The 22,787-nt window shown below is 41.6% G+C and overlaps 1 protein-coding gene and 1 long non-coding RNA gene across 4 annotated transcripts in view; both read right to left on the reverse strand.

Moving 5' to 3' along the window:
• The window catches only part of NBN (nibrin), a 132,246-nt gene that overhangs the window by 68,923 nt on the left and 40,536 nt on the right, over positions 1–22,787 (reverse strand). For both annotated transcript variants that reach the window (XM_073631927.1, XM_073631926.1), the window contains exons 5-9: positions 18,957–19,060; positions 16,947–17,064; positions 15,399–15,586; positions 11,964–12,073; positions 2,898–3,036 (exon numbers count right to left, since the gene is read on the reverse strand). In XM_073631927.1, the coding sequence (XP_073488028.1) occupies positions 2,898–3,036; positions 11,964–12,073; positions 15,399–15,586; positions 16,947–17,064; positions 18,957–19,060 (659 nt within the window). The remainder of the gene's footprint in view (positions 1–2,897; positions 3,037–11,963; positions 12,074–15,398; positions 15,587–16,946; positions 17,065–18,956; positions 19,061–22,787) is intronic.
• On the reverse strand, positions 7,686–11,951 carry LOC141145341 (uncharacterized). Of its 2 annotated transcripts, XR_012244546.1 has the most exons (4): positions 10,606–11,951; positions 9,494–9,644; positions 9,227–9,358; positions 7,686–8,293 (listed from the first exon to the last, which is right to left on the reverse strand). It is a non-coding gene; the product is annotated as an uncharacterized lncRNA (long non-coding RNA). The 2 variants fall into 2 exon arrangements; XR_012244545.1 differs by having other exon boundaries at positions 9,494–11,949.

Below are 22,787 nucleotides of genomic sequence, written 5' to 3' on the forward strand. Positions count from 1 at the left end.
CACTTACCTTATCCTGTCAAATTGGTCCCTCACTGACGGGACTAAGAAGCATTCTACTGCTGCTTCTATGCTAGCATGTCGGGCCAGCAAGAACAGAACACCCAGTAGGGGAAAGAGTGACGTTATTTGGAGAGATTCTGCCACTAGTGATGTGTTGCCAGCAGCACATTTTCCCCCTGAAATCAGTCTAAATTTTCTTAGGAGGATACCTGATCAACAGACACACCAACTACTCAAGCATTTATTGGTGCCAATGTCCTTTAACACAAGGCCAATATGTGCTCTGTCCAGCTGATTTAGTGGCAGCCTGGGAAAATCCCACGGAGAACACTGAAGAATCTGCTTGCATACTTCTCCTTCCCATCCCTTCCGTGGTAACTGAGCTCACCTTGCTCCTCTGTGAGCCAGTGAATGCTGCAGGAGAATTTATTATGAGAACTCCTATTCACCAATAGCTCAGCTCTGAACATTTCCAGGTTCAGAGCTCTCAAATCTCAACTACAGCAGCTATGTAAGCAGCAGACTGGAGACACAGTGGGGTTGATTTACTATAACCGGAGTGCAAAATCTGGGACAGCTCTGCGTAGAAACCAATCAGCTTCCAGTTTTTTTTGTCAAAGCTTTAAAAGGTAACAATTTTTGTGGGAAAAAAAATATAGCGAATAAAAAAAAAAAAAAAAAATTGATATAGTGTATACAATTGCGACACGAGTCATGTTGTAATTGAATGTTATCAACAATTACCTTTCCTTTTCAACCTGCAGCTCTATAATTTTCTGTAAAATGCAATGCAATATGGCTAACTGGAGGTGTTCTGTACGCAGAATGTGTACAGAACACCCCCCAGAAAGGTAATTTCCTGCTTTTGTGATTGGCTTACTGATTTTTCCAGAAGTCTGCACTAAGATACAAACCAGATTTTCAGCATCCCCTGAAACAAAAATTTCATTTTTGGTGAGATATGCTTAAAGAGAAACCATGTCTAAAGGGATGCAGAACCAGCAAGTTTCCCGATTAGAGCCATGCAGGTGCAGCAGCTGATTGAGAATTACAAAAACACTGCCATACAAATTCACGCAACACATGGACACAGACAAACAAACCGCTATTCCTTCAGAGTAACAAAAGTTGTTAAAATCCTTGCAATGTACATAGATCACCTGGAGGGGAATATTTTTTTTTTGTCAACAAAAATGCAGTTACTCTTTAACCACATGCCAACCAGCCGCTGCAGTTGTACTGCGGCAGAATGGCACGGTTGGGCGAAAATGCTATGTAACGTCGCTTCGCCCTGTGGCCACTAAAGGGCACGCGCTCGCCCCCCCGAGCTGATGTGAGTGCCTGGTGGTATCGATCACTGCCAGGCTCCCACGATCGCTCGGGGCACACCGAGAACTGGGATCTGTGTGTGTAAACAGTTTCCGGTTCTCTGAGGGGAGAACAGACAGATCGTCTGTTCATACAGAGTATGAACAGGCGATCTGTCATCTTCCCTGCACAGTCCCCATCCCCCTTCAGTTAGAACACAGACTAGGACACACTTAACCCCTTCACTACCCCCTAGTGTTAACCCCTTCAGTGCCAGTGACATTTTTACAGTAATCAATGCATTTTTAATCGCACTGATCGCTGTATTAATGCCAATGGTCCCAAAAATGTGTCAAAATTGTCCGACGTGTCTGCCATGTCGCAGTCACGCTAAAAATCGCAGATCGCCGCCATACTAGAAAAAAAAAAAAAAATTAATAATAAAAATGCTATAAATCTATCCCCTATTTTGTAGACGCTATAACTTTTGCGCAAACCAATCAACATACGCTTATTGTGATTTTTTTTACCAAAAATATGTAGAAGAATAACTGAGAAAAACATTTTTTTTATATATTTTTGGGGGATATTTATTACAGCAAAAAGTAAAAAATAATGCGTTTTTTTCAAAATTGTCGCAATTTTTCTGTTTATAGTGCAAAAAATAAAAACCACAGAGGTGATCAAATACCACCAAAAAAAAAAGCTCTATATGTGGGAAAAAAAGGACCTCAATTTTGTTTGGGTGCAACGTTGCATGACCGCGCAATTGTCAGTTAAAGCGACGCAGTGCCGAATCGCAAAAAGTGCTCTGGTCAGGAAGGGGGTAAAATCGTCCGGGGATGAAGCGGTTAATTGAACAAGCTAAAAGTTAGAAGCTGATTGGCTACCATGCACAGCTGCACCAGATTTTTCACTCTCCAGTTTTAGTAAATCAACCCCAACGTGTCCTTGATCTACACTGGCTAGCGGGGAAGAGGAATAGCAATAAATAATACAAAAAAAAACAAAAAACTACACACACACACACAGAAAACACACAAAAGCCCCCTCTCACCACATACACACATTTAGACTGCACGTACATATGTAAGTGCCTATGGTTCCACATATTAGGTGCTTTCACATGCAACAGAGGTTGAAGAATCATTTTAGGTTCTTGCATACACTTCTGAGGTGAATTTCTCTGTCATATTACATCCAGTTGTTTTTTTTGTTTTTTTTTTGGACCACCTGGTTGAAAGTACACATACGTAATGTGGAAACTGTGAAAAGAATGTTAAAGAGCTGGTTTTCAGGGATAGTACCTAAACAGGTAACACGTACATCATGATATAAAATAAAATCAACGTATGTAGCAAAGTACAGCATTTATTCTTGGATGAATGACTTGTGACAGAAACAATTAGAACAAGGGCAGTGCCATATACTGATCTATGAATTTCAAATGTAATAATATTTTCTAAACAAATCTTCCAATAGGGGAACAATTCTTTCTCTATCGTCATATAAATGTCATGTAAATTCTGTATGGTCTGGATATAAGACAAACTAGCTGAACATTAGGGATCTAAAAAGACACAACATACCAATTATGAGTCTGGTCTTGTGGCTCTGTATCTGCAACATAAGCTGTGGTGTTGAAGGTGGACACAGGCATTATAGTTTCATTGACAGCCATGCTGGAGGAAAATGAAGATCCAACGATATTACTCCTAGTGGCCTTTTCTAAATGAAAACAAAGAAACAGTTTAAATTAATAGAGTTTTTTTTTTTTTTTTACAATACTTTGAACTATTGCTTACTGGGTTATAGCATTTCAAAGCCAACCAGAAGACCTGCCGATTCAAACTTTTTCAGTTACATTAGATCTGTTCTATGGCCACTTCTAGGGAAAGTGCTCATGGGCATGTGACAAGTGTTAAAGGCTAACTCCACTTTTTGCAACACGTTACACAGATATACTGTAGGATGTAACTTGTTGCAAGCATACCCCACCCAGAATGCCCCTTCCCTTGTAATCGTATGAAGAGGCCCTTCAGCCCCACAGCAGCTGTCATTTTTTTAAATCGTGCAGCTTAAATGGGGCTCCACCTGCACAGCTGTGTCACCCATTCACAGAGATCTGTGAATGAATAAACTACAAGTCCGGTCTTCCACGGCAGCAGACGGGCTTACAGGTTTCAATGGATTACAAGTTCTTCTAGTTAAATTTTGTGCGTTTTACATGCATTGTGCTTTATGTGTAGTATGAGAGTATGTGCTGATTTTCTGCATATGTAGTGGAGGAAGCATGGCTGATTTTACACCCGTTTACAGCTGTCGCAGTGTTCACTGTGGCTGAGCAAATGGCAGAGATCATGGCAGATGAATTGTAGCTGAGCACATAGCAGGTATCCAGTGAAGGTCCATTCACCCGTAAATGCATGAAAGTTCACAATAAGTGCATTTTAATGCGCTTCCATAGATTTCAATGGAAGAAAACGCATATAAATGCATGTCAAATTGGACATGCCTCATTTTTAACAATACAGTGCACAGTTAGTGGCCTCTTAAATGTACTAAATGTATTATATAAATACACTTAATGTATTTTTGTGACATGTATTTTTATGAGTTACAAAACACAAAGAAAAACAAAAAAGGTGTGAACCAGACCTTATGGTCATTTACATTTTACAATAAATCATTCATTTATCAGCTTGCAGTTGGCCAAGTAAGAATTCAATACTGAAAATTACTTTAAAGCAGACTCTGTAGACAGAGAGCAATGACAACTATTTGATCAGCAACGCTGGTCAGATAGGAATAGCAAAATTTTCCATTGGTCAGTGGTGTGGTTAGTATCGTGAGCAGGTTTAAGATGATAAACAATGGTTATGGCTTATGGTACATGTCCCTGTCCTCGGTATGGGGTGTGAACTGTATAAGGGCTCATTCACACAGGGATATACAGTATTATTTACTAAACCTAATGCTAGTTCTTGCTGGACTAAAAAATGCAGGTAAAGGGCTTCCATTTAGATGCGCCTATGTCTGCAAAGCGTTTAGACACGCACAATTCTTGTAGCTCTGTTGTCAATCCCAGAATGCTTCTTTTCAATCTCAGAATAGGCTTTTTTTTTTTTTTTTTTTTTTTTTTTGGTTCTGTTGCTTTTTTTCCTGCTGTTTGCTGATCCCTGCTCTTTGGGAAGGTGTGCAAAGCTGACTTTTCATCTGAGTATCTTGATTTTGTAGATATGATGGACTCCACCGTTGTTCTGATCGATCATGTTACATTGCAGGTTAAGGCAGCTGGAGAAGAGATCAAGGTGCTGTTACTGGGCTCATCCTTTGGCGTCACAGCAGCTGTCAAGTGGTTTCGTCACCAAAATATATAAAATATATGTTGAGCTTCATAGATACCCAAAGTTTTTTTTTCTTGTAACTTCTCCAGGATGTCCGTTTCCATCTTTGATGTTCTTCAGCTCACAATTCATCTTTATGTTTGTTTCCAAATGGGTGAGGGTGTCTGCTGTGAAGTGATTCTTGGTCATACTCTTGTGTGTTCCAACCATAGGTGCCACCATGTGTTACTTACTGCCTTACATTGTTCAGTGTAATAACGATTTAGTATAGTATGTTACCAGGGTTGAGTAAACTTCTGCACTCCAGATGTTGTGGGGTTACAAGTCCCATCATGCACCCTGAGAGAGTCATGTGTGTGGTTCCCACAGTCTTGCAATGACACTTGGGACTTGTAGTTCCACAGCTCTTGTAGTGCCATATGTACCCAGAAACTTTGAGTTGGATTGCTTTTCTTTTACATTTCAGATTTTGGCAACTAGACAGACTTTTGCGTCTCTCAACCACTACTTTCTACTAGGTGTGAGCACATGGTCGATGGTGACCAGGGATACTTGCATGGGGATGTGCAAGTAGATTTGTCAGGACATGATACCCAAGTCAACAGAGAAGCTGTGGGAAGAGTTGGCAGAAGAATATCGGGAGAAGGCACCGCTCCAGATGGTAATCTCACCACTAACCTCCCCTTGATGAAGAAAGGGTGCTGGCTCCGCATGCAATGATCATGTAGTGAAGAAATTCCAGATAGCCGCACTCCAATACAATCACCTTCATTAGTATAAAAGACAGTCCATACAGCACAATAAGTTCAAGGTACAGCCAGCTTAGAAGGACTGGTCAGAAGGCATTTGAGATTAAGACAGCACCGAATTCGGGGCAAAATATTTCAGTTATAAAATATATTTCTTCATCATTCTCCTGAGTATGGTGGATGCCAATCTTTGCTTCACTGCCATAGATGTGGGGGCATAAGGAAGAAAGGAAGATTACTGCATATTTAAGGAGTCTGCAGTGAGGAGTAGGATGTATAAGGGATGCCTAAGAACACCACCTAGGAGATCTCCACCAGGTACAAACAAAGCCAAGTCTACCATATGTCGTTGTGGCAGATAAGGGTTTTGGTAAGAACCTGACGCGCCACTACGGTGGCCGTGGACTTACATAGAAAACATTTTTCAATTACGCCTTAGCAGAGCCATCGTATGGTAGAGTTCACATTTGGAGTTTTACTACGAAGTGGCAGATTCTCCTGTCCACTATTTAACTTGATGTGCAGAATGCAATGTAAGTCGTGGTTGTGTGCTGCATTCTCCACAACTTTGCTATGGACCAACAAGAGCATCTGCACACCTTTGAACCCTGGTCAGGATGTTCAGTTTAAGTACATGTAACCCCGTTCTTATGCCATGAATATTTAAAATGCTTTTGCAGACTACTTTGAATCCCCAATGGAACAAGTGTTTTGATAAAATGATTTTACAATGCTTTTCAAAATATCTGAACTTGCAACCTGCATTCAACTTCTTTTCCGACTTCTTTTGTATTTTCACCAGAGGGACAAGTGTCTTGACAGAATGAATATACAATATATAAAACACACACTTACAATACCTAGTATTCTTTATGAATAGTATTCATACTAATGTTGTGCATTTTTTTTATGTGAAATATATACACCATGATGCCTTTCAAACTGCAATGATTCAAATACACAAAATGCAGCGCTAGAAACATCCAACATGTATTACATATACATGTGAAAAATGTGTAATATAATGGGATTTATTGGATAAACACCATACATGCCCCTGTTGAAGACTGTTCAGTCGAAACGCGTAGGGATAGCATTTTCAGCTTCCCACATTGCCATTTTTATCCTGTTTGTGATCACTTTTAATCGTGTATGGTGTTTATCCAATAGATCCCATTTTTGACCTACACCATGTGGAGCTTCCTTTTTTCTTGTTCCACGGCTCCATACTGAATCGCCCTTCTGGATCATTCCGCTCTGCAATCGGAGAACGTGCGTGGCAGCTGTCCAACCTCTGCCTGTGACTACCACCTTCCACCGGTGCTCGTGGCCCACAGGACACCGTCCGGCTTGACATCACGGGAGTTCATCCCCATGCCTATTTGACGCACTGCTATACGGTATGTGCATCCTACGGATCTGGTAAGGGTATCCATTTACTTCCATTCAACATATGTTTGCCGTGGTATCCGCTGTCTCCTTTCCATTTGAGTATCTACACGCCTTCCGGTGTCTACTGGTGCCCCCCTGTTGGAGAGAATACCCCTTTACCTTTCACCATATGGACTTCTACTATTTGCTGTTTCATATTTCACTACAGACACTTTGATTATTTATTGCTGGTTTTCATTGCTGGTTTTTTTCACATTTGTATGTTGTCTTATTCACTTTTCCTACATGTGTATTTAGTACACTATTTACATATTTATTATATTACACATTTTTCACATGTATATGTAATACATGTTGGATCTTTCTAGCGCTGCACTTTGTGTATTTGAATCTTTAGTGGACTTGGTTTGTTTGTGTGTCAGCTGCTTTTGTTGTTTTATATATTTTTTTGGGTTTAGCACAGCATTTTGCCACTTTTTAAACTGCAATGATTGCCATGACTTGGCAACAATAGCAGCGTGGCAAACATAATGGTCTCAGAATGTAGTATGGTGGTTTCAAATCACAGCATGAACACCCTGTGATATGAAATGTTATAATAACTACACAGCGCACAGCAGAGGCAGGCGTTTTGTATTCCATACTGTGTGCAATGGCTCCCTCCATGCACCTTACCTAATTTCACTATCAGGTGAGAATGTGGATAGATGCCACCATGACACATTCACACCATGGAGACAGGCATCGTTTAGCATGCAGGATAAGGCTTCCATTCACTGCGAATGGGAGTATCCATACGTTGTACGGAGCCAGCTATTAGACGAAGGGACCCGATGTCCCTGATGTGTACTAAATAACACATTCACTTTAGAGATTAGACAAGGAAAAATACTTTCAAAAAGGGTTTATTTATTTTTTTCAAGAAATAAAAAAACATAACATAACAGGTTCTGATAGCGGGGGTCAGGTCTGGTAGACAGCTTTGGGTGCTGGGAAAAGGGGTAGGGGAAATGTAACAGGAAAGGGACTGGGTGAGAAAGGTAAGGGATCAAATGTGTAAGGCTCAAAAGACAGTGGGGGATGACAGGTAGGTGGAGGGCAGGGTGGGTAAGGATAAACTGGAGCCATAGGAGGGGTCCTATATGTGCTTGTCTCAGGAGAAGGGGGGCTAACTGGCTGAGTGCAGGAGGTAGGTGGGGTGCTTTCCATGTGCAACCTATGATGCGGAAGGCCCTTCCAAAGAGTGGACCTGCATGCCACCACATAAGAGTAAATATCATCCCTGACTTGCATTTCATACTCTGCATGGATGTGTTCAAGTATCGACATGAGGCTGAGGCAGAAGACTGTCCAGTCATTTGTGTTGTCCTGGTGTGCATATGGCTGCCAGTCACAAATCTTGTACAGCAACTGCGGGATCTGGCCATCAGTGGATGTTGTTTCTGGCTGCTGCCAATGGTTTCATCTCAACCAGGCACGTATGTTTGCTGTAGACCACTAGAGAAGAAAGAAAGAAAAAAAAAAAACGCTTTGTTTAAATGTCAGGATACAGAGAGGATATGGATAATTTTATAGATATATTGATTATAGAGAAATACCAATCAGCCATAACATCCCAAATGTCTCCCCTTTTTGCCAGCAAATAGCCATGAATCATCAACACATGGACTCCAAAATAACATCCATGTAAATGGCCCAAGATTTCCCAGCAGAAAATTGTCCAAGGCATCACACTGCCTAGGCCAGCTTACCTTCCTCCCAAAGTAAATCCTGGTGCTATCTATCTGTTTCCCAGGTAAGCGACGCACACACTATAGGCGCTTTTGGCTATGGACAGTATGGGTCTCCTGACTGGATACACAACCTCATATACAAAAAAAAAACTGCTATACACTGTGTGTTTTGCCGCCTATCAGAATATAGATTAATTTTTTTTTTAAAAAGGGTTAACTTTTTTTTCTTTTTAACTACGGTAACTCTTCTATTGGATCGGACTACAAGGGCCAGCCATTCCCTAAGTGCATCAAAGAGCTTTGGCTGCCTATGACCCTGTTGACAGTTTTCCTTCTTTGGACCACTTTTGGCAAGTCCTAACCACTGCAGACAGGGAACATCCAACAAGAGCTGCAGTTTTGAAGTTACTCTGACCCAGTTGTCTGGCCATTACAATTTGGCCCTTGTCAAAGTCGCTCAAATGATATGCTTGCCTATTATTTCTTCTTCTTTCAACACATCAGCTTCAGGGACAACATGTACACTTGCTGCCTAATATATCAAACCCATTTTCAGATGCCATTGTAACCAGATAATGAATGTTATGGCTGATCAGTGTATATATGAAATTTGTACCTAGATAGGCATACATATAGAGTAAAAGAGAAATGCAAGCGTAGAAATATAAGACAGTAAGATATGAAGATATTTCTGTACCTGCTGGATGCATATACTGCAAGTGCTGCCTCCTCTGACTCTCCAGGTTTCAGCAAGTTGGATAGTGTAGATTCCCTTGAAGGATGTGCCTCACTCAGTTCTTCCTCCTCTTGTGCCCAGTTAAAGCTCATCCTATAAAAATTACATGTTTACTACATTTATAGTCAACATGCAAGCTACTTGCTCTCCTACATGTAGTCCAGATAACAGGCCCACATGTTAAAAGGCACACACAACATTTTTCTTTAAAGACTTTAATATACTTACTCCATCGACTCCATGGGGCAGTGACAGAGAACCATCTCTTAAACAGGGGTGGCATTTTTTGAAGTGGCCTCCTGATGGGGCACCACTGTAGTATGCTTTTCCCTCTGTGGTGAGGATAAGCAGTGACCCCACCTGTTGGTGAGGATATCCCCTAAAATTGACAAGATTATGTTATAAAGACCTTACAAACCACTGATGTCATTAAAATATAGTCTACATTTTTGGACAATTAGTGCTAGGCAAGAGAGGGCAATTGAAATACCAAACTCCCTACTGCCAACTCTCGCTTAATGACCTTGTTCAGCACCCACAATACATCGTTGTGTTCATTGGCACAGCTCTCCTGACTACACCCTGATTGTTTCATCTCTGTGTAGAACCAAAAAGTCTGCAGGGTCTTAAGCCAGTACTGAGCAACCCATAATGTCAACAGGACTCAGGGAGGAGCGCTGCACCAGTGACAACAACCCTGGATAGCACAAAAAAAAAAGAAGATCAGTGAGTGAGGGCTGGGAGTATTGGTTCTGGCATTTCACTGGAAAACTATTAGCTCACAGTAGTGGCATGACCGATGGATCAGCACAGGAATGGAGTGCTCAGAAGCACTAAGTCACTAAATAAGGATGGACAAGTACAGCCTCCCATTCAAGTGCATGCACTAAAAAGCATGCCTCGTATATATGGCTGCCAGTGCAGTGTTGCAGCATGCTGCAAACTGCAGGGTGGTCACACTACACGGATCGCTCATCACAGACAATGGGGTTGATTCACTAAAGACAAATACACAAATGCAGTTACTCCAGTGCTTAGTAAATGAGGTAAAGCTTCACTTTGCAAAGAATACCCAATCACATGCAAGGAAAATAAAAAGTAGCATTTTTACTTGCCCAGGATTGGATGATAGCATTCAGCAGAACTTCCCCTCAGATCTAGAGCAAGTGCACTTGCAGTGTACAGTATATTTGCCTTTAGTAAATCAACCCCATTGTATTATACATAAGCATACAATAGGGACTTGTTCCATTTGTGTCACTGTTGTGTGCCAACACAGTTTTCCAGTCTCTCTTTCACATATTACATAAATCACAGAAATGACAGACATATGCACTTACCTCTTTCCTATCTTGCTCCTCGACGAAGGCAGTCCCAGAACAACATAGGCTCCATGAAGATCGCCTCTCAATCGTTTTTCAGCTGCACGTGATTGAAGTACTCGGGTTGCTCAGTGTCCCAAATTGTAGGCTGTTGATGTACCAATGCAATAAGTACTACTTGCCTAACATCCTTACTTATCCCTCTCTCACAGAGCTCCAAATGCACCTCCTGGACTCAAGTCAGAGGACTCAGAATTTCTTGTGTAGGCGATGCCTAGACAGGTTACCTGGTTAGTTACATAATAAGCAACAGAATTAACCTGTGTACGCAAGTACATTTACAAGCGTACATGTGTAAAAACTGCAGAAATAACAGCCCCGGATGCAGATCTGTTCCATTTTCCTGTTTTTGTTTTCTTTAGACGCTGCTAAGCGCAATGCACCGTTACAGCCATGAACGCAGCTGTCTGAATGGGCCCATAGGATTTTTATAATGCCGTTTACAGAACTAGACACTGTATGTAACTTCTTTTTACGCTTGTGTGAAAAAGCCCTAAATATTTTGTTGTAATGCGCTGTGTAGACTGTTGGAGCTATATAAATTCTGAAGAATAATAAATACAATTTGATAGCTACTGCTCCTCCAATTCAAGAGATGTAACCTGAGATGGTCTAAGTATATATTTTATGGATGAGCCCTCAAGGACTCAACAGGAAGCTGCTGTTCTCAATCTTTGGATCGGAGGCAAGTTCTAGTCCACTGCCCATTAGATACCAATACAGAGCAGACATTTACAGCAGTCAGTACTACCCATATGTGCATTTTCTTTACTACATAGTATTCCATTGGATTATACACCAGGATCTCTGTCAGGAGTTGTCTGTGTTCCTGAGCTACAGAGGTTTCTAACTGAAAGAGACCAAGAATATACTGATGGTATTTTATCCCATAGCTAGTATGGCAAAAGAAGGTATGGCTGACTAGTTCAGCCTGCGATGACGCTCGTACCCATGGGTTAAAGCTGATGCAGACATGAATGCGCAACCAACCAGATGTCCAACAACCAGGACGTAAAATTCCATGGTTTTTATTACCACTTTGCAGGAAATTTCATTTTACAGAAGAGATCATTAGCTCGCAATCCCTTACTAACACAAGCAGATGCCAGTTTTCCAAACTGAACCCAGCACATGCACTAAAAAAAAACAAAAAAACAAAACAAATAGACTATAGATTTGCTTAAATACTTCCAATAAATGAGTCCTAAAACCAACACAGATGACATTTAGCAATAGACCAGAGCCTGTGTACCAAAGATTTGCAATTTACTACATGACTTTTTCTGAAGCAGAAAGTAGATTAAGTGCCGTCATACCCGTCTCATTTCTATTCCCTGCACGTTGCTGAGGATTGCAATATATTTCTGTTGACATGTAGATAACGGCTAAACCAATTTCAGCTTCTGGAATAGCACGCAATCCTTTACTGTAAAACAAGAGTTATGTTTAGTATTTCTTCTAACACAATAGAACAAGGAATGTCAGACAAGAATCCACTAGGAGTTTCATTGTGTTGTGTTATCACATAAATTGAACAAGACCCTGGTGAGCTGTAAGTACAATTTACGTCACAAGTCTGAAACACAAGGATAGAGACAATCCGCATAACTAGAGCTGCACAATTCTGGGAAAAATGAGAATCACAAATTTTTTTGCTTAGAATAAAGATCACAATTCTCTCACAATTCTTGTGGCGTAACATCATCTTTCACAAAAATTGGGCTAACTTTACTGTTTAGTTTTTTTTTTAAATTCATTAAAGTGTATTTTTTTCCCCCAAAAATGCATTTAAAAGACCGCTGTGCAAATACAATGTGACAAAAAATATTGCAACAACCGCCACTTTTTTTTATTCACTAGGGTCTCTGCTAACATTATATATATATATATATATATATATATATATATATATATATATATATATATATATATATATATATATATATATAATGTTTGGGGGTTCTAAGTAATTTTCTAGCAAAAAATTATGATTTTAATTTGAAACCAACAAGTGTCAGAAAAAGGTTTAGTCTTTAAGTGGTTAAACTTCCCTCATTTACAGACCAAAGTTCATTCCTTTGATCTAAAGAACAAAATGTTACAATGTTTATAGTTAGCTCAGCTCTGAGGAATGTTGTGAAACTTGGCAGACTGCCTGGTTTTTTTTGGACAGCTGTTGGCTTGAGCAGAGAACTCTGCATAGAATGGGGAAATGCTTTAAGATTGTGAGGGGGAAAGAACCAGGATCTTGATTCTTAACAATCGTGCAGCTCTATGTATAACCTTACTTTGCAGCAGGAATAACAAAAGCGTGCCCTTATATTTGCAGCTTTAAAATTGGATTTGATGTTACACAGATCAGTAATTTTATTCAACTTTCTAGTCCAGGGGGTCCTCAAACTTTTTAAACAGGGGGCCAGTTCACGGTCCCTGAGACTGTTGGGGGGCTGGACTATAGTTTGAAAAAAATATGAACAAATTCCTATGCACACATCTTATCTGTAATGCAAACAAACAGGAAAAAACAATACAATTTTAATCAACATAAACTTATTGGTATTTCACAGAATCCCTGCATCACAGACTCCCCCCCAATCACAGACTCTCCATCACAGATTCCTCCCTCCCATCATAAAGCCCCCCCCCCCCCCCCCCCCCCCCCCATCACAGAGCCCCCCCAGCGGTTTTACACTGCCCCTTCCATGAGATCGCAGCACTCACCCTCTCCTACCTTATTCACACAAGATGCAAAGCATGATAGGTCCAGACAAAAGGCGGGACTTTTCAAGTGAAAGGCAGGTGATTGATTGCTGGGACTGCCCCGCTGCCTAGTAACCAATTACCCGCTTAACTCAAAAAGTCCCGTCCTTCGTCTGGACCTGTCATGTTTCTTATCTTGTGTGATAAGTAGGAAGCAGAGGTGAGGGGGAGTACTGAAATGTTATAGAAGGGGCAGTCCGCGGGCCAGGTAAATCACTCTGGCGGGTTGTATCCGGCCCACGGGCTGTAGTTTGAGAACCGCTGCTCTTGTAATTTCTGTGCCCAGACAGATACACTTTAGCTAGTACATTTATTGGGTATATCGATTGTGGTTATACTATGGACATGTTTATACACCGAATGTGCCTACACTTTTTGTTTTGGGTCAAACTAAATACTAAACTGTACATAACTCAGTGACAGACACATTAAAAAGGTTGTTGCTTTGTTAGGATAAATGTGAAGAAAAATTGATGATATTACATGTACAGATACAATAATGTATTATGTTGAGGAGTTATGTTACATCTGCTGTTTTCAGTGACTGTTTGTGTATTTCCCTTTCTATGTGATATAGTTTAGCACAAGTTAACTGGACCTATAAAAAGATATATTGAGAAGACTGAAACATGTTATTTTACATATATATTTAAAGCTGAACGTCAGGCAAACAGCTAAATAAAAGGTGAAATACATATAAAAAAGTCGGGGTTGCCAACAAGGAGGAACTATGATTCAAATTTGACGGTCATGCTCGCAATCGAAACACCTCTGGATCAGAATCTGATCAACTTGGTCCTCCACTGTAGCCTAATAAAAGAACCAGTTGATGCATTGCTTAAAAGGGAAGTATGAGAAAAAAAAAAAAAAAGCCCAACGTACTCGCCTATATGGCTGCAGCACCAATCCCAGCTGCAGCTTTCCCCTGCTGGCTCTAACCCACTGATCGCTGAGTTCTCCCCCTCTGCTCTGAGCAGAGAGCAGTGACTGTCAGTCACTGGCTCTCTGCTCTGCCACCCTAGCGCTCACTGGAGCACCAGGCTGTGGAGGGGGCAAGAGCGGCTGGCTTAGGCTGTGGTGGCATGCTGAGAGGCCAGTCTAGGCATCTGGGTGGATCCCGACTGTAAAGTCGTTCCTCCCTCTTGCTCCCTCTCGGGGCTCTCCCGTTCCTGACACCAGTGGTTTCGACAGCTTACCACAAAGCTGGTGAAAGACCGGTACATCCCAAAGAAAAAAAACAAACCTCTCTGGCAATGCACACTAAACTGAGCAGGTGCAGCTTGTCCCCTAGCCTCTGTTCCATCTGGAGATGGATTGGGGACTGTGGAAGTAGGGGAGGAACAGAGAAGACAGGATCAAACAGCCTTAGGTTCCACAGTGGGTATAGCAAGCATACTTTACCGCATATACACACCGATTTTACTGTTGTGGATTTAGTAACACTTTAAGCTTTCCTCCAGCCAAACCGTGTTTTTTTTTCCTTTATGTTTTGAATAGAGTGGGGTACAGTTACAGTTATTTTGCTATTGTCTGTGGTTAGAGTTCCCTTTACTTTTTTATCCCTGTGACATCAGGAGAAAAAACAGGGGGAACAGAAGTTCTTGGCATACTGGGATGCCACTGGAGAGATTTCTCTATGGCTTCTTGTTCCTCGATACCTGCCACCAACAAAGGAAGCAGGGTTAAATCTCCCCAGTGAGCATTGAAAGAAAGAAAGTAATAAAGGCTAGCAAAAGTTCTATCCCTTCTTCACCCCAGCTGGAGTTAAGTTATATGACCTACCTATGCTGACCTACAGATGTCAAGGAGCCATTCAATGGGCTCTAATATGGCTTGACAAACGAAGTGCACGCATGCACATACATTGTGAAAGACTACAACTGATTTGTTTCATTTTAGTGTAAGCAACAAGTCTCTAACTGATCAAAACACAAAATCAAGATTCCGCCTCTCATTAGGTCTATGAGAACATATATGGAATGCAGTCTTACCCTTGAAGAATATTCATGATAGATGTGACCCAGGTAGGGGTCTGAGATTCAGAGAGCTGAGATTCTGTTGCTCCCACATCGATCACCAAAGTCTTCGGGTTTTCTAGCAGTTGCTTGTCCTCGCATTCTCCCACTAACAGCTGGGCTTTGCCACCTCCAAAGTGAACTGCTGAGCTCAGTTTCTTGTGCTGCACAGAATAGGAATCTTTACATAACCATCAAATAAGAAAATTCAGAAAAGAAGAAAAGCAGAAAAAAAAAAAAAAAAAAAGAGAATGACTTCAAATGCATGGCATTCAATTAACCACTAGTGGAAGTCTGACAAAACGTGTTCAAACTTTGCATTTATACTTGTTAGTAATAACAAGAGCTCTGTAACATGCAGGCAGTTTGGTCCTGGAAAAAAAGCTAACCATAGACCTACAGCAGAGGCCCAAAGGAAGACTGTTCAGGAGTTGAACAATTACTCAATGATCAAACATCACAGGCAATTTTTTGCAGCTGTACATTATATATCAAAGGAAAAGTTAATCCACAGAATTGGAAACCGTAGTTAATAAGTACTGATTTTATATAACTTTAAAGTGGTAACAAAGGTTCGGCTTAAAAAAAACAAAAACAAAAAACATGTCATACTTGCACAGAGCAGCCCTGATCATCTTTTGCTTGGTTTCCCCCACGGGCGCTCTTAGCTCCTCCCTCTTGACCAGTGCCCCTAATAGCAAGCCGCTTGCTATAGGGACACTGGTGCATGCTTGCTCCCGAGCCCAGCTCTATGCATCCATAAGACACAGAGCCGCGACCCTCCCCCCTCATTAGCTGTGAGACTGACAGCAGTGGGAGTCAATGAGTAGAGGAAGTCCCAGGACAGCCAAAGCTCTCATGCATATTGCTGGATCGAGAGAGGCTCAGGTGAGTATTAGGGGGTGCTGTGGGGGGGGAGCAGGTAAAAAAAACTTCAGCCTTTACAACCACTTTAACTTTTATCTAAATTTTCATTGGACAATTGTTCTACGTGCCTGTTTTCTGCCCATAAGATAACTGAACAATTGCATGAAGTGTACACACACACACACACACACATTTCCTGTGCATGAAAAGGCTGTTTATGATGATGCCTGTCACCTTCATGCGTGTAATTTGCAAAAGTTTTTTGTGGATTGATATGTTGTCAGAAAGATTGCTTACAAGTCTGGAAAGCTTTGTCTTATAGGAAACCTTTCTTCAGACTCACATAGGGGTCGTCACTGCTGATCCCATTCTGATGATGCAAGTTACATGGACCTTCTGGGTTATAAAAAATAAACGGGAGGTACAGACATGAAAAAGTATGCATATCAGGAAATGTCAGAGTACAGCCAGAATTTCTTTTTGGCATACTTTGTCTAGGTAAGGGGCACAAAGGGGGGCATTTATAGCAGAGAGTGGATTCCACTGTCTGCTCTCTACCCTACACTGACCACCATGTGCAGCACAGAACAGATGGAGCAAAGATGTGGCTATAATGAGAAACTGAAAATACACGGAATATCAAGTGCTGACTCTCACCTGCTTGGCAGTCAAGAATAGAAAAATGTAGTCTTTGAAGATAAGTTTTCTTTTTCTATTTTCTGAGAGATCCAATGAGTCAGTCTGTAGGGATGGTTCATCAATTATAGGAACAAAGCTGGAAGAAAATAGAAATGGTTTTTAATAATGGTGTGGGGCTATTAGAGGGGGTCTTACACTCATTTAAGGAAAAACAACATCCCTGCTAATCAGCTCTCATTCTCCTATCGGTTTTGTACAACTAGTTGCCATTTTGTTGAGCGCCTACCATTGTTGGCATCATTTTCTGAATGGTAAAAGAAAAGATGTGCATTGCTATGAGTGAAAAAAGTTTGTAAAACACAGTGAAGATAAGCTTGTAAGTCCATCCAAAAAAAAAACACTATTCAAATATTAATCTCTAAAAATCACAGAACATATTAGTCAATCTAACATAGTGAACCAATAATAGTTTCTATAAATCAAATGGTGAACATTCAATAGTGACATATATGAAACAACAACCACGACCATCAAAAGATTCCCATAATTGATAACCAACTGAAAAGTGACATAAAATAATAATCCTGGGCTGAGGGTAATGGAGCCTTCAAAATAGTTCTTCCACCAGAGAGAGGAGAGGAGAGAAAACAGTTCGCCAAACACCACGATGTGTGCAAATGAACTTTACCAGATGAAACGACCACCAATAAAGGAATAGTCATATGCGCACTTATGAAAATCAACACTGGGATGCCCCTGAATCTCCAAATGCTCCCCCACACAGCCCACTCCAAAAGGTGTCCACAGAATCAAGAATGAATATAGAAAACTATCAGTGTAGTACAATTGATCATCCAAATTATTAAAAAATGGTTAAAAACACTTGCATAATAAAAAAGCCAAAAGCAGGCAATAACGCATATTAATGCAAGAGCATCTGATCCTCCGCTCGTTGTTGGCAAAAGCCCACTTCTCGCGCCTTTACCGATGCGTTTCATCATAACAGACGGCACTCCCCCTGATGATGTCTGTTATGATGAAATGCAGCAGAAGAGGCCAGCGGAGGCGACACCATCAAGTAACCTGGATCCGGAAGGGGGCTTTTGCCAACAGCTAGTGGAGGAGCGGCTGCTCTTACATTAATAATCTTCAGCCTGACCGGTTCGTTTTAATCTGAGTTTTACATAATCAGTTGCTTCCAGCCCCATCAGGGTTTTTTCACTGTACTTCCAGGGGAAGGTGTGGTGGGGGGTGAATTGCAGCTAACACCATTCTGTACAAGCCTTCCTCCTTTAAAACTAGAAGCCAGTGCTCATAACCAAGTGACACACAACCTTAATTCTTTCACACTTACATTGAGAGACATTGAGAAAATACAGAGTAGCAGCCAAGGTAGCTAGCTGCACATGGTAAATGTCCGATGGAAAACTAGAGGCAGCAAGTAGGCTGGGTCAGTATACATACAATATTTCTATGCTTTACTCGAGTGTCCCTTTTAAAGCAAGCACAGTGATATCTAAAAGTATGGTTCAGCAGAGGATGAAAGCTAAAGAAGAAAAATAATGTCCTGGAAATGTCCTGAGTATCAAAGAATGGCAGTGCTTATCCCTATGGCAAAATATAGGTAGGTGTCACCAAAATTTAGGAACCACAAAAGAGAGAGGCAGAAAAGGTACTGACACCAGATCAGCTACACGCCAGTATTTATTCAATATCATATTAAAAAACTCCTAGGGCAGAGTGCTACTTAGAGTGCCTGGTCACATACCCATTGTTGCCCTTGAATTGGTTAGGGTACCGGAAAATCCTTTCACCCAGGGGTGCTATATTTTGCTAGAACAGGTGGGGGGTCTGGGACGGTTGGGGCAGGGCTTTTATGTTTTTTGATATGATGTTGAATATTGGCGTGTAGCTGATCTGGTGTCAATACCTTTTCTGACTCTTTTTTATAGTTCGGCAGATTTCCATTATCTACATCTCACCCACAGCAATATTCAATCTTCAGGTTACAGCTGCTCAGTGAAATACCTTGTAGGTTCAGGTAGTGATCGTTTCTCTTTGATGGCTTTGATCATTTCACTAAAGTACTCAGGTTTCACGATGGACTTGCAGCAAATTAATGCACATATTGTCTGGAAAAGAATATAGAAATATTGATATAATGGTCAATGTTATTTCCATTTATTAGAACATTAAAAACATGTAGAAGGCCTTGCTGTGAAAGGGAGCAGTAGCTTCCTACCCACAACATGGTACAGTGCGGATGATAGTTCGGAGACTGTGTTTAACATGCTTTGCACTGTGTTTCTCTGGATGCGGGAGGTCCTATTGGAGATTTGCACTGAAGGTAAACAGGTAAAACCCAGGTCTTTTGCATTCAAAGGCCTGCATTTCAGCTACACTGTCAATGTAAAAGCCAGCATTATGTACAATAGCCCTAAAATATACTGGATCCTGACAATCTTTCCCGAGCCTGGACCAGCTGAGTGACATCGGCCAACAGCGGGCTTTAGTATGTCACAGGAGTGCAGTTCATTCTGTGACCCACTAAAGCTCACTTTGGCCATACATCTCCTTTAAGTCAATTAGGTCAACATTTCCAGTGAATGGATAGGTTGTTTTCATGCAACTATGGATTTTACCCAGTGCTAACCAAAATAAGGGCAGTACTAAATTATAGCACAAGGTAGTTTTTTTAACGCTCAGGAGGTCTACACTGGGAATAAATACTGTATATACACTCCAGGCAACAAGTCAGAAGACTTTCGCCCTTCCGGATGCAAAAAAAATGTTGTAGAGGAAAAAGGACACAAAATCCAGTTGGAAGCCAACTGTGTGGGTGGGTAGAACATGTTCTAGTAGCTGAAGGTTAAATAATTACATGGTTGGTAAGTTTAATAACAAAAGACACCAATCTATCCAGTTCAACCTGTCGTGTGTGTGTGTGTTTATGTCAATAGTAAATCTATTCCTGTATGTTGTGGTCCTTAAGATGCACATCTAATAGTTTTTTTAAACTATCAACGCTCCCTGCTGATACCACTGCTTGTGAAAGAGAATTCCACATCCTTACTGCTCTGACAGTAAAGAACCCTCTACGCAGATTAAGGTTAAACCAATTCTCTTCCAACTTCAGTGAATGGCCACGTGTCTTTTTAAACTCCCTTTCACTGAAAAGTTTTTCCTCTATGCTAGGGTCACCAGTAAGTTATTTGTAGATCGCTATCACATCCCCTCCCAAGTGTCTCCTCTCCAGAGAGAATAAGTTCAATGCTTGGAGTCTTTCTCCATAGCGGAGATCCTCTAGTCCCCTTATTAACTTTGTTGCCCTTCTCTGAACTCTTTCCAGTTCCAGCACATCCTTCTTGAGGACTGGTGCCCAGAACTGGACAGCATACTCAAGATGCAGCAAGACCTGAGTCTTGTAGAATGGGATAATTATCGTTTTATCTCTGGAGTGAATCTCCTTTTTAATGCATGCCAATATTCTGTTGGCTTTGCTTGCAGCAGCCTAGCATTGCATGTCATTGCTGAACTTGTCATCTACTAGGACCCCCAGATCTTTTTCGATCCTGGATTCCCCCAGAGGTTCTCCCCCTAGCGAGTAACTTGTGTTTGTATTTTTAGCACCCAAATACATTACCTTACATTTTTCAACATTAATTTGCCATATAGTTGCCCACCCCAATTTCTTTTTTAGGTATTCTTGGGAGGTTTCCACAGTCTGTGCAGAAGTTAATTCCCTGCTTAGCTTTGTATCATCAGCAAATACGGAGATTGAGCCAGTTAGCCCATCCTTTATATCATTTAAGAATAAATTAAACAGAATTGGTCCCAGGACAGATCCTCGGAGGACCCAACTTACCCCACTGGACCATTCTGAGTACTCGCAATTTATCCTAACCCTTTGGCCCCTGTAGCCAGTTTTTCACTACTTCAATACCAGGCACTTATACCCCCTTCCTGCCAAATCAAATTTTCAGCTTTTGGTGCTGTTTAAATGACAATTGTGCAGTCATGCTACGCTGTACCCAAACAGAATTTTTATCATTCTCTTTCCACAAATAGAGATTTATTGTGGTGGTATTTGATAACCTCTGCATTTTGTATTTTTTGCTAAGCAAATAAAAAGACCTAAAATTTTGAAGAAAAAAAAGTTTTTCTTTTGTTTGTTATAAGATTTTGTAAATAAGTAAGTTTTCTCCTTCAATGATGGGCACTGATAAGGTGTCACTGACGGGCACTGATAAGGCGGCACCGATGAGGTGGCACTGACGATGGGCACTGATATCCAGCACTGATGGGCATTGATAGGCAGCACTGATGGGCACTCATGGGTGGCACTGGTGGGCGACACTGATGGGCACTGATAGGTACTTATGGGTGGCACTGATATGCAGCACTGCTGGGCATTGATAGATGGCATTGATAGGCATCACTGATGGCACTGACAGGCATTGGGGATGTGCACCGATTGGCAGCTGCCTGGGCACCGATTGGCATACCTGGTGGTCCAGTGTGGCAGCAATCCCTGGTGGGCATCCGAGGGGGGGCTGCGCTGATAAACAATCAGCACAGACCCCCCCCATCAAGAAAGCAGCAGATCAGCTCTCCTCTACTCGTGTCTGCCAGACTCAAGTGAGGAAAAGCCGATCAACGGCTCTTCCTGTTGACATCGTGATCAGCCGTGACTGGACATGGCTGATCACGTGGTAAAGAGCCTCCCTCAGAGGCTCTTTACCGAGATTGGTGTAGCAGTGTGTCAGACTGACACACCACAAATCGCGGCGATGCGCGCCCCCACGGGCGCGAGAGCGGTCGTTCTGAAGGGCCGTCATATGACGTCCACCCAGAATGAGAGCCGCGCCGCCCCCTGTCATTTGATGGTGGGCAGGTGGCAAGTGGTTAATTCAGGTACATACCCTAAGGCTCTGAGGAAGCTTGGCAACAAGTGAAACGCGTAAGCGTCTAACCTATGCACTGGTGGGACACTGAATTCCACACACAGATGAGGAGTCGTCTCCGTTCACACAGGAGTGTTTTGCCTGACTCTGAGATGCTGGAGTGAGCTCTGAGTTTGCTGCTGGGGCTAAATTCTTCCATTGAGAACCTGACAGGCTATGTCCGCAAGTTTTGGACTCTTTGGCACACCGTACATTCCTACGGGAAGATCGGCAGACAACAATTCCTGTGAGCAATGGATGAATATGCTACATGAACGCTCCCCCACACCAAATCAGTGAGGTTATCTTAATCATTCACGGGCTCTGTTATTCATCTATAGAAGACGTCAAACGGTGAGGTGTGTAGTGCTCCAATATATAGGAGGCACACTGTTAATTGCTTTCCACCGCTTGTTTCCTTGTTTAAGATGTAAGCCTGTTACTTGCTTTCTGCTAACAGCCTGCAACACGGGGATATCCCACTCAACACTCTGTTTGAATTTGAGTTAGTTTTCCTCCCAGCTAAAATCCGGACAGAACTTTCTCTTCAATCACCAGCACTTGCACTTTATTTAATGAGGACCGAAGGGACAGCAATCAACCCATTCATAGCCTTATTTAGGAACTGTATTATTTTATAGATTAGACCCGGGTCTCTGACACTTTTCTATATGTGTGCAAGGGCATGAGTGATTGATGTGTGTGGAGTGAACCGGTGGCCACCAGTGTCATATAGGACCATCGTCCTATTTTTAACTTATGGTTTATGGATAGGTAATTTGGTTAATTGGGATAATCAATAAAGATATTTAGGCATAAACCCGTTTGTTCTTGTAGTGGACTGTCTTTTGGAGGCTCTTCCTCCCCCCTCTTTTTCTGTACATACCCTACGGTCCATGCCGACAGACCTCAATTT

The sequence above is a fragment of the Aquarana catesbeiana genome, linkage group LG05 (genome assembly GCF_042186555.1).
Source record: "Aquarana catesbeiana isolate 2022-GZ linkage group LG05, ASM4218655v1, whole genome shotgun sequence".
Classification (NCBI taxonomy): domain Eukaryota; kingdom Metazoa; phylum Chordata; class Amphibia; order Anura; family Ranidae; genus Aquarana; species Aquarana catesbeiana.